The following is a 16,881-nucleotide window of genomic DNA, read 5'->3' on the forward strand; positions in this document are numbered from 1 at the left end:
ATTGATTCCTGAGCCAAGGACTGTTTTTGGGCAGATCTCCTTTTCTCTTAATCCATTTTGGTAAAATGGATTAGTTATAAACAGACAAGAAAATGGAAGGCAAAGGGCTTTGAAGGATAATGAAAGTGGGCTCAGGATGTCTGAAAATATACTAACAAGTGAACCAGAGCAACCATAAAGTCTCCTGTCCCAGAGTGCTTCTTCTGTAGTTACCAGCTAACACCATGCCCTGAATATCCTCTTGATCTCTGTAAGAATCCTTTTTTATTTCAATAAAACATTTATTAAGCACCCAGCATGTGAAAGATCCTGTTTATAGCATAAGGATATAAACATAGATACAAAATAGACCCTGCTTTTAAGGAGAATACAATGTAACTTGGTACTATACATAATTAAGATAATGGAGAGGGAAACAAAGTTCAAAGCATAAGCAAAACAATAACTAAATTGGGGAAGAGTTTAAAATCCAGTCAGGATTTTGTTTTTCACTTGGGTGGCAATAGGGAGCTACTGTAGATTTTTGAGCAAAGGGTAACATGACTAGTTCTGTGCCTAAAGATTAGTCAAGCAAGGGATGATAGCTGAATAGCTAGAATATTCAATGGATAGACTTGTAGTGTTCGGATAAAGTACTGAAGACCTCCAGTGAACTGGGCAGATCCCCTGTAGCAAAAATTTTGGGAGCAATTAGGCAAAAGACAGGCTGAGCAAGTATGGATAGGTTGATATCTGTCATCATTAGAGGCATCAAGTAAACCAAGCAGATTACAAAACCATTCAGTATCTGAGACTGGAAGTGATATGAAGAATGGATTACTTAGATGGGGAGGGCTTGAAAGGTAATGTGGTTTGGGGGTAGACAAAATGCCCTTTGAGATGTCTTTCAGTATAAATATTATATGAGTCTTTCTGGGTAACTAAGATGAGAAACATAAAATAAGGTCCTTATGATGGAACTAGAATTAGAAGGAGATATAGCTCTTTCCAATAGATATTTCATATTTTCTTCCTATTTTTTATTTCTTTTTGTTTAATTTATTGTTTCTTGATGTCTGATGGAAATATTAGCTTTCACCTACACTATTCTAATCTTTAAGGAATTTTCCCCCTTTTTTTTAGAATTTATAGAAAACTTTAATTTTATAATGCACTTTTCAAATATTATCACATGTGATCATCACAACAGTACTGGTTGGTAGGGTCTATTATTATCTCTATTTTATTTTTTTTCTAGTAAATTTATTTACTTTTAATACACATTACTTTATGAATCATGTTAGGAGAGGAAAATCAGAGCAAAAGGGAAAAATCATAAGAGAGATAAAAAGAAACAGAAAAAAGAAGGGAACATAACATGTGTTGGTTTATATTCAGTCTCCTTAATTCTTTTTCTGGATGCAGATGGCATTTTCTGTACAAAGTCTATTGGAATTGCTTTGGGTCACTGAACTACTGAGAAGAACCAAGTCTTTTGTAGTTGACCATTGCACATTCTTGCTGTTATTGTGTATAATGTATTCCTGGTTCTGCTCATTTCATTAGCCCGTAATCATCACTTCATGTAAATCTTTTCAGGTCTTTCTAAAATTAGTTTGTTCATCATTTTTAATAATAGAATAATAATATTCTATTACTCTCATATACTACAACTTGTAGAGCCATTCCCCAATTGATGGACATCTACTCGTTTTCCAATTCATTGCTACCACAAAAAGAGCTCCTACAAACATTTTTGCACATATGGGTTCTTTTGCCCTCCTTTATGATTTCCTCAGGTTACCGACTCAGTAATGACACTGATGGATCAAAGAGTATGCACAACTTTATACCCCTTTGAGCATAATTCCAAATTGCTCTCCAGAATGGTTGAATCATTTTACAAGTCCACCAACAATTCATTAATTTCCTTTTTTCCCACATCCCCTCCAACAGTTATCACTATCTTTTCCTGTCATCTTAGCCAATCTGAGAGATGTGAGGTGGTACCTCAGAATTGTTTTAATTTGCATTTCTCTAATCAATAAGTGATTTAGAACATTTTTTTCTTTTTTTTTTTTTTAATTTAATAGCCTTTTATTTACAGGATATATACATGGGTAACTTTACAGCATTAACAATTGCCAAACCTCTTGTTCCAATTTTTCACCTCTTACCCCCCCCCACCCCCTCCCCTAAATGGCAGGATGACCAGTAGATAGAACATTTTTTTCATATAGCTATAGATGGCTTTAATTTTATCATCTGAAATTTAAGACATACAAAATTAGATAAAATGTGACTCCTGGCCCCATAGAATGCATAAGGAGAGCACTTGCTCTCTGTATTTCCCCTTGTCAAGGTGGCTTGGCATGGATTCAGTCTTCCCACTCTGTTTCCAAAGTGAGGACCTCCTGCTTGGACAGCAGCAATATAAGGACCTGATAGAGACACCCTAACATTCCAGGAAGTAGAAGGAAAAGAAAGAATCAAACTATAGTAAAATATGTCCTCACATTGGTAATCAGAATTTGGTGAGTCCTAGTGTGCCAGATAGGGAGCCTCAATGATAAGGGGTTATTCTAAGACAGATGTTGATTCAGTGTCTCCAGTGGGATGTATTTATGACCAAGTTTGATTCATTCTGGGGCAAACTTCAGATCTCACTTAAGGTGTTGAGTCAGGGTTCCCTCTGAAATGGAAATCCAGCTTTAATCTGGGATCTAGTGCTTGATCTATGGCTGGGAGTCAGGGTTAAGATTAAATCTCTGTCTTGGTAGGTTCTGTGCTTCTAAATTCAGTCAATGTTGGATGAGGGTGAAACCTGGGAGAGATGTGTCCCAGGGGGTGGGAGGTGTGGCTATCAGATAGGGTAGAGGCCAATTTCCTGGAGCAGGTGGGCAGAACCAGGGCCATGACCAGAGAAGGATTGGCTAGATGGTAGCCTGTAGAATGGGCAGGGGAAGGAGGACCCCAGAGCCCAAGTCCCGCCCCAACCTAGCCTCATTGTGAATCCTGTAATCGCTGCTTGAGCCCAGTCTCTGCTCTGCCAGGTGCAAAGTGTGAGTAACTTTCCTCCTAGGAATCAAGGGGATTCCACAGTTAGCACTATTCCCCTGTTAGTCTGGTTTCCTGGGGCTAGGAATATCTTGTTAGGGCTGGGGCTCCAGCTTTCATGATGGGCCTGGAGCCCATGAGACGCTAGTGGAAGGGAAACTGTGCACACCTCCTCCCCCCCCCCCCCCCCCCCCCCCAGTAGAGAGTAGAATCCTGGGCTGAAAGTCAGATGTTCTAGTGTCAGTTCTGCCCCTTGTCTTACTGTATGGCCTTGGACAGGTCCTTTCCTTTCATGGACCTTTACTTTCCTCCTCTGTAAAATGGAGGGATTCTAGTGGAAAGTTTCCAAGATACATTTTAGCCTTGTTCTGTGATTTTATGATTTTAGGGACCTGGGGATCAAGGCTAATTTCATCAAGATTCAAGAGCTGGGCTGTGATTAACTCTCAATATTAATCTGTGTTCCTACCAAGAGCAAGAGAGTTCAGGCTAAGGGAGGATGCATCCTGTGCTTCTCTTACCTAATTCACAAAAAGCTTGGCAAGAGGGAGGATTTCGACTCAAAGAGGTTGGGGGCCAGGCCCTGGGGCCCTGGCATGCAGCCCAGGTAGGAAATCGGGTAGAATAAGAGCTGCTAGGCCATAGCTAAGATCTGGCTGTGCCTAAAGGTGGGATGGGACAGTGGGGGCAGTTCCTTTGATACTTTGTCCCCAGCTGCTCTCCGAGGACACTCCGTGGTCATTCTTGGGTGCTGTGCAGGAATGTGGTTAAACCAGATTAGATGTGAGAGGCCATCTCCTGCATGAGTGAGACCCCACCTCTTCCCTATACTAGCATGATCCAAGAGAAGGAATCTTAGGGTAAAGTGGGATCTAAGCCCCTGTTCTTCTATTCGCCTGTTTGGGCAAGTTCTTTCCCAGGCTTTGAGTCTCAGTTTTCTCCTCTCTAGAATTAAGAGTTGGTTTTGATCATCTAAGGCCTCTTCTGGCTCTTAGAGGTCTGTTCTGCATTCTCCATACTCTTTGTCTTTTTAAAATTTTTGTCTCTTATTTTTTTTTTTTCTGTGTTCCTGCTTCTTTCTTTCTGTTTCTTGTATCTCTTTTGTTTTAGCTTCTGTTTGTTTTTTTTTCTATCCCTAATGATATGTCTGGGGAGACATATCTCCCTAGTATTTTTTTGATTCTGTTTCTTTTTTTCTGTTGGTCTTTTTCTTCATCTATCTTCAATATGAATATGTGTCTCTTTCAATCTTTTCCTCATTGTATCTCTATTCATTTCTGTTTTTCTTTTTTTCTTGACTTCTGGTTCTCTCCCAATACTCTGTAAGAGTCAGGTCTCCTTGAGTCCAGTCTCAGTATTCCCACAGTCCCTAGTCTCTCCCTCTTCCTCATGTCCCCTCAGGCCCCCTCAGGATGCTCCCCTCGGCCTCTCAGCCTCTGGACCCTGAAGGGACTGTGTTTCGAATGCGCTTCACTTCTCTGGCCTATTGGGTCATCACCTTCCCCGTCTTCGGCTTCTTCTTCTGCATCTTCTGGTCCCTCTTGTTCCACTTTGAATACACAGTGGCTACTGACTGTGGGGTGAGTGCTGGGGCCAGTGGAATAGGGGTGGGTGGAAATGTTCTACCAGAAGGACTAGATAGAGAGTAAAAGATGTAAAAGGAAGCAAGAAAAAACTTGGAGAGAGGCCATAGAGGGATTCTGTGCCCTTCTTCCTCTGCCCTCTGGGCTCCAAAGCCTGTCCTGCCTCTGGTCAACTCATCTCCCCCCCCTCCCCCACTGGGATGTCATTCTTTTGGGGGAATAGATACTTATTGAAGAGAACCCTGGCTGAGAGCCAAGAAACAAGGTTCTGGTCTTAGCTCCTGACTTACTTTGTGACTTTGGGCAAATGCCTTCTTCCTTTCTTGTCCTCTCCTCTATAAAAAGTGATTAAACTCAGTGAACTCTGCTATTTCTTGAGCTTTGGCATTTATTTGTTCTACAGTCTCTTAAGATTCAGTGATTGAATGCAATAAACATTTACTAAGTGCTGACTCTGTGCAAGACCCTCTACCCCAAAGCTTCTTAAACTGTGGGTCACAACCTCACACTGGGTTGTGGGGTTTGTGAAATTATGATTTATTATTAGTAAATGTTTGATTTGTATGCCTACATACCTGGGGTTGCATAAAAATTTCTCAAGCAAAGAGTTTGCCAGTGAAAAAGCTATAAGAAGTCCTGCCGTACTCCATACTGCAGGTATAGTGATTAAAACTAGCACAGTCCCTGCCCTTCAGATGTTTGTAGTCTGCAAGGGACTTCTACACAAAGAGCTCTCTGGGTTTTTTCCTAATTAAACAACATTTGTAGTATTCTACTTAGTTCTTAATGCCACATGTAAGGAATAACATTGACAAACTAGAGCATAACCACAAAAAACTGAACACCATAATAAGGAACCTAGAGGGAACTCACCTAGGATATTTTCAACTGAAGGAATTAGGAGTTGAAGGAATCAAGCCTAGGGAAGAGATTTGTAGAGTGAGTAGCGATCATTCTTTCTAATAGTTGAAGAACTGTCATATTGACAGAATCCTAGATTTGTTCTGTTTTTCCCAAATGGTAGAATAATAGAGGAATCAATGGAGGAAGATGGTAGAGAAACAGGTTGTAAGGAAAAACTTCCCAGTAGAATCAACCAAGAGTGAAATGGGCTCCTCCAGAGTGAAGGGTGAAGTCCTCCAGACTCTAAGGGAAGTTCCAGGTTAAGGCTTGATATTGAAGTCTGAAGAGTAACCAGCAGTCAAGAAGGGCAACCAATGTGAAATAGACTATGTGACTTTTTCTGTGATTCTCAAAAGGTTAACAGTTTCTGATCCTTATAACCTCCTTTCTTCTGCTACGATCTCTGGGATGTCTCAATTTTCTGTTTTTCTTCTTTACAGGCAGTTGTGCTGTGTATATTCTCTGCAATTTATTCACAAGAGTCAAGAAGATATACAGTTTCAGAAATACTAACTTAGGGGATAATCTTTAGACAAGTATATAGAAGAAAGGTACCTAATCATACATTAGGAAGTTATCTAAATTTTCTCTACTATTCTTTTGAACTAATGTTTCTCTAGTTTTATCTTTGCCTGTGATCTTCTCTAGGCCTGAGTGTCTAACTCCAAGCTGATCCCAGATATGAATAAATTTTCTGCACCAGAACATTTCCAATAGTTAGTGCTTTATCCAAACAAGTGTACTGTATCTAGCTTATTGGCCCATTTTACAATCCCATTTGCCCTTTCACCCTTTCCTTCTATCAAAGAGAAATTTCTATCACTTAAAAATATACTATAGGATTCTTTCTAAAATCTTTCCACACATGATATGGGAAATTTGAAGATGAGAGGAATTACTTCTAAGTGAGGGAATTGGAAAGCACTTTATGGAGTTGGAGGAAGAAATGTAGTTCTGAAGATAGACAAGGAAAGAACATATTCCAGTCATGGGAGATAGCCTGCACAAATATACTGAGATAGAAGAGGGATCAGGGAATAGCTGATAGTCGTTTAAATGAGGTATATATTATATGGAAGGAATTTTTATGTTATAAGGGTGGAAAAGTAGATTAGGACCAGATTGTAAAGGGAAATGAATGCCAGACTAAGGAATTTGAACTTTATCTAGTAGACACTGAAAAGCTATTGCAAATTTTTGAGTTGAAAATAAACATGGTCAGATCTAGAGACATGTCAGCTTAGGTAGAAGAGTGGATAGAGCAGTGGACTTGGTGTCAGGAAGTCCTAAATTAAAATTCTCTTCTGATACTTAAAAGCTGTATGATCCAGACTCTGTCTGCCTCAGTTTCTTTCATTGTAAAATGAGGATAATAATAGCACTCCCTTCCCAGAATTATTGTAAGGATATAATGAACTATATGTGTAAAAGATTCTGCAAACTTTAAAGCAGCATACAAACATTAGCTATTGTTATAGATTCCTAATCATTATAACTTTCCTAATGTGCATTAGAAAATTGCTCAAATAGTATTTCAAGGATTTATTGGAGGGGGAGATACTGGAGGATAATACAATGGTCTAGGAGAGAGGAGATGATCTATAAGGTCTCTTCCAGCTCTGACTTTCCAGGCAAGGATTCTGGACTTGAAGAAGAACTCTAGAAGAAGAAGAGCCACAAATAACAGAATTTTAGGCTGATAGAGAAAAGATTTTCGAGCAAGAGTAGGGGAGTGGGAATAGGATCTCTTCCCTCACTTTCCATAACAAAATGTATCCCCTCTCCTAAAAACTTTCAGTACTTTATTGTTGTTTAATCATTCAGTCATATTCAACTCTTCATGACCCTTTATGGAGTTTTCTTGGCAAAGACACTGCTTTGCTTTGCCATTTCCTTCTCCAGTGGTTCTCCTTTTGTCAGAACTCTCCACTATGACCTGTTTGTCTGAGGTAACCCTGAATATCATAGCTCATAGTTTCATTGAACTTGGTAAGCTCTTCCATCATCACAAGATAGTGATCCAGGAGGAATTTCAATACTTAGTCCCCCGTAGCTCTTCAACAATGAGATGATTGAGGTCATTTCCAATGATCTTGTGATGAAGAGAGCCAGCTACAACCAGAGAGAGAATTATGGGAACTGAGTGTGGATCACAACATAGCACTTTCACTCTTTTTGTTGTTGTTTGCTTGCATTTTGTTTTCTTTCTTATTTGTTTTCCTTTTTGATCTGATTTTTCTTGTGAAGCATGATAATTATATATGTATACATATATTAGATTTAACATATTTTTTTAAACATGTTAACATATATTGGATTACTTGCCATCTAAGGAAGGAGGTAGTAGAAAGAGGGGAGAAAAATTTGGAATACAAGATTTGCAAGGGCCAATGTTGAAAAATTATCCATGCCTATGTTTTGAAAAAAAAGATTAAAAAATAAATGTGCATGAATAACCAGAAAAAAACCCCCCCAAAAAAAAGAAGAAAAAAAATACTTACTCCTCCTCTTATGTCAAATATGTCTATTTTGAAGCCTTCCTCCCCCATTCTGTACCAAATAACACTATGACAAAGACAAAAGGAGGAAGAGACTAAGGCTCTTCCTTCCCCTCTTTTTCCTGGGCCCCTAGTCTAGTTGGGAAAATGAAACTTCCACATAGAAGTGATGTCCTAAAAGCTATAGGAGTTCAGAGGAGGAAGAGATCCTTGAAGGGTATATATTGGGAGGGGCAGCATTTAAGATTCTAGGAACAGGTGGGGAAAGGTCTGGGCCTTCAAGGGAGGATGTGAAGGAAGAGGCTTTCTAGCCTTTAAGTAGAGGGATAGATAGGAAACTTGCAGATTATATTTCTAGGGTCTCTAAGTTGTCCAGTTTAACTAAAAGGGTTGGAAGGCAAATGAAGTGGGTAAGGGAGGTTGAAGCTGTACTCTGTAAACTCCAAATACCAGGCTAAAGAATATAGACTATCTCCTATAAGTTATGGCAAAGTCATGGCAGCTTCTTGAGGAGAGCAATAATATGATCAGATCTTGGCGATGGAAAGATGACTGGCTTCCTGCAGAGTGGAGATATTGGGAAGGAGGCTGTAGTTAGGGGGCTAGGAGGGATTAAGATCTCAGGAATTGTGTGGATAGAGAAGAAAGAGAATGGATGAGGAGATGTGGAAAGCGAAAAGGAACAGGCCTTGGGGAAGAAGAATGATCTTTCAGCTCTTAACTATAATGATGACTTAAAGATAACTCCAAAAATAGTTAATGCCTTAAAATAAAAGAATGAATCTCTACTAATAGAATTTCAGGAATAATATTAGTAGGGGGAAAGGCAGGAGAAGAGGGGAATAAAAGGATCCTTTTAGCCAAAAGATGCTCTTTATTTTCTACTCTGCCAATCTCATTATTAACTTAAAGATCTCAATTTGAGGTTGTAAAAGACAATGTTGAGGGACTTAAAAGTGGAGCCATGTGAAAAGGAGGAGAGAAAGATGACTTCAATATGTGATGTAGTCTATATCTAATAAAGCAACTCAATACAACTGAGAGAACACTGGCACTTGAGTCAGAGAGATCTAGACCTCACCACTTTAAAATTATACCATTGTGACCTTGGGAAATCATAGTATGTGCTTGAGTTCCTCTATATCATGATGGGATAAAATTAGATATCTTCTGAAGATTCTTCCAACTCTATGTCTGTATCTGTGCAAACATCAGCTCTATGTAGAACACTGTGTTATATGTGGCAGTGGTTGGAGTTTGATTTTAATAACAAAGTTTGGCTAAAATGTGGTCCATGCCTTTAGGAACTCACAGTGTGATAGGAGGACAAGACACAAAGAAATTTCACTGTGAAACACAATAATACATAACAGGTACATCAGAGAAAGATATAAGAAAAAATGAGATCCCAAGGAGAAAAATCATTTTTTATTGAAGGATCTTGGGAAAGTTCTTGGAAATCCTTCTACTTATATCCTTGATGCCATCACTCTCTGATTTCCAGTGACAATTTGCCTCTTCCATCATTTCTTTTTTTTTTTACACTATCTTATTGAACTTTTCTTTGACACTTAAGCCATGCCCAGAGTTCTCTTATACTTAAAAAAAAAACAAAACAAAACTTCCCTTGACTCTTGACTCTGCCTTGTCCTCAAATTCTTATCATCTCTTCCTTTCACTGCCAAATTTACACCCTTGTTATCTTATTTTCCACTCACTTCTCAAACCTTTGCAATCAGGCTTATAACTCCCCAATGAAATTGCTCTTCAGAAGTTACTAACAATTTCTTGATAAATCCCATGTCATTTTTCTCATATGTCATCCTCTTTGACAATCTCTGGGTCTTTGATATTGTTGACTACCTACTCTTTTTCCTGGATTCTCTCATCTCCTTACTTTCATCACATAGTTCTCTTCAGGAATTCTAGTTAGCTCTGACTAAGCCCTCTAAGTTTACTTTGGTGGCTTGCCTTCCTTTTCCTTTCATTAAGTGTGAGTAGATTACAAGATTTTGTACTGGATTTCTCTCTCTCTCCCTCCCTGTCCCACCTCCCTCCCCCCTCCTTTCTCTGTTTTCTCCTCCCTCCTTCCTTCCTCCCCTCCCCCCTCACCAAGAATTCTCTTGGTGAATTCCACAGCTCTTATGGGTTCAGTTGGCTTCTTTAGGCAGATTCCCAAATCTCTTTTTCTAGCACTATTCTCTGTCCTGAATTCTAGTCTTATGTCACTGTTAGCCTGCCTACAGTTCTGAGTATCCCATCAACATTTCATATTTTATGTTTGAAAAATAGAACTCATTATCATCTCTACATCGGCCTTTCCCTCAAACCTCTCTATTTCAGCTGAAGGCATTACCATTCTTCCAAGTTACTTCCTAGTTACCTCTAGGAGTCTTCCTTGATTCCTTTCTCTCCTTCATTCCCTATATCCCATCAGTTGCCAAGTCAGGTTCCTCTGCATACTTCTTACCTCTGTGATATTTCTTGTGTGAGAGACAGTGATAGAACTTTGGATCTCAAATTATCACACCTGACATTCTAACCAATTTCTGATTGAACAAATCACTGAACTTTAGTTTCATCATTTGTAAAATAAGTGTACCTATATCCATAGAGTCCCAGAGGGTTGTTGTAAGGATCAAAAAAGATTAATTCATATAGAAATGGTAGTTACTTTTTATTAGCACCCTTCTCTCCATTCACATAATCACTATGCTGGTTCTTATGACTTCTTGCCTTCAAAGATAGCATGAACTCCTATTAGTCTCCTGTGTTCAGCCTCTTCGTTCTTTAGTAATCCTCCACACTGTTGTCAAATGAACATTCATGAAACATAAGATTGACCATGTTGCTTCCCTGCTCAAAAATTTCCAGTGTCTTTTACACCTTATCCTGGCAGTTAGGGACCTCCACAACTTATCTCTTGACTACCTTTCCCTCCTTTTTTACACTGCTTGCATCATCCATCTCTCTGACTTTGCATAGGCGTTCTCCTAGACTTGGAAGGCACTCTGTCCTTATTTCTGTGTTTTCAGACCTCTTTCAAGACCTAGCTAAGTGTTACCTTCCACTGAAAGCCTTTCCTAATTCCCTCTACCCTGCCTTGTTGTTAAAGTTCTCCTTTTTCAAATTGTCTTACCTTATGTATTATTGTAGGATTTAACACAGTACCTGGTATATAATGCTTGATAAATGTTAATTAATTGTCTGCCTTATATCTCATGAGGCTAATATAAGCTCTTGGAAGGCAGAAAGTTTTCAGATTTTAACTCCATTCTTCCAATACCTAGAAAGGTCCTTGTACATTTTTAAAGAGGCTCAGGTCTGTATTTTCATGCATGTGGGGAATTTGTGATACTAAAGCTTCATCTGTTGATTTTCAACTTATAGTCTTAAGAGAATTGCTTGAATCTCTAAGAGACTGAGTAACTTTTCTGAGGTTAGAGGTTCTGAGGTTAGCCTTATATATGGAACCTTTAACCTAAGTCATCGTGACTCTGAGGCTAGCTCTCTATCCACTCTGACTTGCACAGAGAAAGCATGTGATAAATGTGTGTTGAATTGAATTGAAATGAAAGCAAAATAGGGTACAGAAGTCATTCTAGGCCTAGGATATAATGTAGAAAAAAGACATAGAAGAAAGAGAATCTCTGAAGGGAGACTGAAATTAATCTAATTTTGCCTGAACATACAGTATAAGGAGGGGATTAATAGGAAATGAAACTGGAAAGGTAAATATGTCTGAATTCATTTTTCTTCTCCCTGTGGCTTCATCTGGAGGCCTGGAAATTGATGATAATATTTATTTATTTATTTTTGTTTTTAGCTCTATAAGATTTACAAAAAGTGCTTGCCTCACAATCCTGGACATAGGTGGTGTGAGTGTTAAAATTCTCATTTTGCAGATAAAGAAACTGAAATTCAGATGACTCATCAAGGCTATATGTCTGATTGGGGAGGGGGGAGTAGGAGTAGATATAGAGCACACCATTACTGATCTCTTGCCCTAGTTGGAGAAATAGATTCTACATTTGATAAGTGTAGCAGGAGCTCTCAGAATCACACAGGATGGTTGAGAACCATGTCATGAATGCAGGAAGTGTCATCATGAGCTAGGATAGGCAGAGGGGACGCCATAAAGGAGGTAGGCCTTGATTGATACTAGAGTAATGCTAATTATAAAACAATCTTAAATTTCTATGCATCAGTGACATGTCTGGGCAAATGTGGACAACAGTTTTGTCTCTGATGGTGCTCTGATGATGAAGATGAGGATGATTGTAGTGCTGATTAGTTGTATGAGTGCTTAGTTGTGTGACTGATTAGTTGTGTGAGCAAATTAAATCTGTTCCCTGAACCTCAGTTTCTTCATCTGTGAAACAGGGGAAATATGCTCCCTATCTCACAGGATTGTTGTAAGGAAAATATTCTGTAAACCTTAAGTTGTAAGATACAGTGTCCATGTTTGTATACCTTCCCTGGAGTATGAGCCATCCTGGAGACTGCTCCAAGATCTGGCCCACTCCACTCCATCCCTCTTTGCCCTAGGTGCCCAATTATCTTCCATCGGTGAGCTCAGCTATTGGTGGGGAAGTGCCCCAGCGGTACGTCTGGCGTTTCTGCATTGGCCTGCACTCCGCCCCCCGCTTCTTGGTGGCCTTTGTCTACTGGAACTACTACAGGAACTGCCCTTCACCCTGCTTTGGCTATGACCAGCTCTGCCTCCTCAACTTGGGCCTCAACCTCCTGGAGAATGTGGCCCTGCTTCTGCTCACCTATGTCTCCTCCTCAGAGGACTTTAGTACGTGGCCTCAGCCTGGCTTTGGGAGTCCCCATTCTGAGGGGGAGACATGGCACCTGTCCTCATGGAGTCCCCAGGCTGAGGGGAAAACGTTGCCCCTTCCCTCAGGGAATCATAGTCTTAAGGGAAAGATGTAACTTCTATGCTTAGGGAGCCCTGAGCCTGAGGGATCCAGACTTAGAGACTTGGGATAAGATGGGGACCTCCATGGGGAGGGTCCTTGAAGTGCAGGGGAGTGGGACAAGCTCATTACTTCCTCCTTCTCCAGCCATCCATGAGAATGCCTTCATTGTGTTCATCGCTGCAGCTCTGGGCCACATGCTGCTAACCTGTATCTTGTGGCGTCTGACAAAGAAACATACAGTAAGTTTGGAGGTAAACATCACTGCTTTTTCTTCTTGGATTTGGGGGCTTGAGAACTGGGTTTGGGCAGAAAAAGGGGTGTGGCAACGGAGCTCAGGAGGGGATGGAACATAGAGGGTCAAAGGATGTGGGATGGAAAGAGGGAATTCTTAGAGTCTCTTTAAGCCTGGGTCCACATTGGAGTCTAGGTACTGAGGTCATGGGGAGAAATAGGGTAAGATAGAAGTCAGAGGTATCAGAAGTCAAGAATTTTAGGTAAGGGGGTGGAAGGGGGTAGTGTAGAAGCCCAGGAAATGTGTGAAATGGGGTCAGAGAGCATGACAGAACTTGGGAGAACTTGCCAAAGATATTTCTGCTTGGGAGTATCTGGAGTTTCTGAGACACATGTTTCCTTCAGCCTTATTGAATGTTTTTTTAGCTATCTTCTGGCTTTTCTGTCTCTCTGCCCAAAGCCATTTCTACCTGTCTTTCTGGCCATCTCTTAAGTATCACTTTATCTTTCTGAGATTCAGTGACCTCATCTATAAAGTCTTAAAGTAGGTATAACCCCAGAGAGTTGTGATATGGTAAGCTATTAGTCAATCTTAGAGAAAACGTGACCTCTGGCTGTCTTTGGAGATCTCTGACTACCGATGGATCTTCCACTATTTCTGACCATTTCTGTATCTCTGGCTGTCTCTGTCTGACTCTCCCTTTGCCTCTTAGCCAGATCCCTCATAGAATCAGCATCTGGTTGTTCACCTGTCTCCCATGTCTGCTTCTCCCTCTCTAAAATCCTATTCTTGTTTGTCTAGTCTGAGAGCAGAGGCTGGATGTGGACACCAGAGGGCAGTGTCTTCCTGGTCAGAGCCTTCTGGTTGGGAGCTTACTGACTCCAGGCCAGATTAAGCAAAGGATAATGTGGGAGGGGGGGGGCACTGAAGCCCCTGGCAGAGGTAGAGACTTTATTCTCTGTTCTCCTACTCTCCACTGCCCCAGTTCTGCAGATTAATTGTAGGATGGCAGTCAGGGGTTCTCTTCTGCCCCCAAGCAACAGGATTTTCTCCAACTCCAATCTTCCCCTGGACTGTGAGGGTGGGAGGTGGTCCCTGGTGTCTGGGACTGGACAGGCCCCACGTTGCCAGAACCAAAGACTCCTGGAATTGGGGTGTGGGAAGGGTGCGGGATGGAGAGATGGAGGATAGAGGGATGAGGGGATGGAGAGATGGGAGGGATTGCACATGGATTGGGGAAATGAGGAATGGAGATAAAAGATGGGTTAACAGGGAAATGCAATGAGGAGGAGGTGGGAAGTGGAAGGATTGGAAGATGGGAGATTGGGAAGGGAGAAATGAGGATACAGGGAAATACAGAGATCAGGGCCGGGTGAACGGTCAGACCTGGGGCCCTGGAAGCCATAGGGTAGGCCTCCACGTTTGAATGACAGGAAGGAGTTGGTTGGGTGCAGGCGGGTGATGGGGGAGGGGATGTGGCTGCTCTAACGGCTCTTCCACCCCCTCGCTTTCCCCTGTGGTTTCCTCCTTCCCCAGTAACTGCAGAGGAGGGAGTTCTGGCGGCAAGTGGCTCTGAGCGGCTTACAGGGTGGGGGAGGCCAGTCCTGGGGCCAGGCTCAGAGAGCCCAGAGCTGGGGAGTATCTGTTGAGATTCAGGCTTGGGGTGGTAGGTGGTTCATTTTTTTTGTGGGTTCTCTGGAAGAAAAGGCAAGGGAAAAGCAATAGAATTATACCTCTATGTTCCCCAGTTCTGTCCCTCACCACATAAATGTATGAATGCTTGTGCCTCCTTGTACTCAGTGCCTGCTGGAGTCAGGTACCTTTGTTCCATGCAGTGGGGCTGGGGGAATCCCCCTGCCTGCTGGAGGACCCTCCAAGTAACCAATTATCTATTTCTCCCTCAGGAACGCAAGTCCTACAGCTGGAAACAACGATTTTTTATTATCAACTTTGTCTCTTTCTTTTTGGCCCTAGCCGTCTACTTCCGGCACAATATGTACTGTGAGCCAGGAGGTGAGGTTGGGGGCTGGCCTGGTGTGGTTCCTGCTGGTGCAGTGGGAAAGGGACCTGTCTAGCCTCTCTCCAAGAGAAGCCTAGAGCAAAAGAGTAGTGGGGACTACTGTGCATCTTGATGATGCACTGTGTAGTGGAAAGAGCCCTGGACTTGAATCGGGAGAACTGAGTTTCCTTTGGGCAGCTCCACCATCTTCTATAAAATAAGGGGATTAGATGAGAATATTCTCTTCAAGTCCTTTCCAGCACTAACTCTCAAGATCCCATGTTGGTCTCCGAGGCTGCACTAGGGTGGGTAGTAGGCCTAGGCCAGACTCTCTGGGCTGCTTTGTTCACTTCCCTTCCTTCTCCCCACTCTCAGTGTACACCATCTTTGCGGCCCTTGAGTATACTGTGGTTCTGACTAACATGGGCTTCCACATGACTGCCTGTTGGGACTTCGGGAACAAAGAGATGCACATTACCTCCATCCTGACAGAAGATAAAAGATTCTGAGTCCTACCTCTCTCCCAAGAAGGCCAGGCTGGGCCATGTTGGAGAAGACACAGCTTGATTAGAAGGGTGCAGAGGGGACAGAGACTACACTCCCTGCCCTATCCCTCAGATTTGCCCACCCCAGAAACTAATGGAGAAAATATAGAATTCTTGTCCCTAGTCCACTCTGTGTCCTCTCTGCTGGGTGCTGGGTGGAGGGATGGAAGGGTAAAGGGGACTAGAAGGGTCAACCAAGAGTTTCTTGCCCCAGCTCCATCCTTCTATTCTCCTAGCCTCTGCTCCCATTATAATGTATAACTTTAGGATATAGTAGACCAGCTCACTGGGATTAAGCATAGGGAGGCCATGGATGGGGGAGAAAGAGGTACCCCAACCAAATGAGACACAGTGATCAAAGGTATATAGTACCCTTCAGTGCAATTGGAACCATCAACATGGTGGGATTCCAAGGAACTAAGCTTTCCTTCTAGAGTGAAGTAGGTCCCCAGTTAGAGTGACATCAAGTTTCTATGTCCTAAGGTCCTTTTAAAGTTTATATCCTGTTCCTTTGCTCTGGTATACTTGTACTTCACTGAAATGACCCGAGTCATTAACCAACTCTGATGTCAGGCAAGTTTCTTCCTCTTTGAGAGTGGCTCAGTTTACTTCTTTGTAAAATGAAGGCTGGAGCTCAAGACTGGAAGGATGGGATATAGAGGTGTCAATGTGCATGGGATAGAGAGTGGGAACCCTTAGAGGAGAGCCTGTATAAGTATGGGTCCACACTGGAGTCTGGATACTGAGGCCATGGGGAGAAGTAGGGCAAGGCAGAAGTCAGAGGTATCAGGAATCAAGGACTTTAGGTAAGAATTCTTGATTGGGGTGAGAGGGGGCAGTATAGAAGCCCAGGAAATATATGAAATGGGCTTAGAGGGCACGACAGAACTATTGTGGTGCTTTTCTTGCTTTCCTTCAGGATATTCCCTTGGTCCAGTTTCAAATCCTATTACTGATCCCCCTTTCAGGCCAGGAATACATAGGTATTCAACCTCTTAGGTCAAAGGCAAGATTCACAATTCTTGGGCATTTGTAGGTAGCCTGGACCTGATGCTCGGAACCTTGGCACTGGTAAATTTGAAGAGTCTATGCTTCAAATTCTACTTACTGGGAGGAATACTATTCCTGAAGAAGGAATAGGAGAAAAGGGTCAGGTTCAG

The 16,881-nt window shown here is 41.8% G+C and overlaps 1 protein-coding gene across 4 annotated transcripts in view; it reads left to right on the forward strand.

Moving 5' to 3' along the window:
* The window catches only part of PGAP2 (post-GPI attachment to proteins 2), a 33,065-nt gene extending 17,160 nt beyond the window's left edge, over positions 1–15,905 (forward strand). For 2 of the 4 annotated variants that reach the window (XM_012545370.3, XM_012545368.3), the window contains 4 exons: positions 12,569–12,821; positions 13,090–13,196; positions 15,082–15,190; positions 15,552–15,874. In XM_012545370.3, coding sequence (XP_012400824.1) covers positions 12,569–12,821; positions 13,090–13,196; positions 15,082–15,190; positions 15,552–15,685 — 603 coding nt within the window. In that variant the 3' untranslated portion in view covers positions 15,686–15,874. Of the gene's footprint in view, positions 1–4,437; positions 4,617–12,568; positions 12,822–13,089; positions 13,197–15,081; positions 15,191–15,551 lie in introns of all 4 variants that reach the window. The other 2 variants (XM_031962033.1, XM_031962032.1) reach the window with 2 other exon arrangements.
* Positions 15,906–16,881: the final 976 nt, after the last annotated feature.

Source organism: Sarcophilus harrisii, chromosome 3, assembly GCF_902635505.1.
Source record: "Sarcophilus harrisii chromosome 3, mSarHar1.11, whole genome shotgun sequence".
Lineage (NCBI taxonomy): Eukaryota > Metazoa > Chordata > Mammalia > Dasyuromorphia > Dasyuridae > Sarcophilus > Sarcophilus harrisii.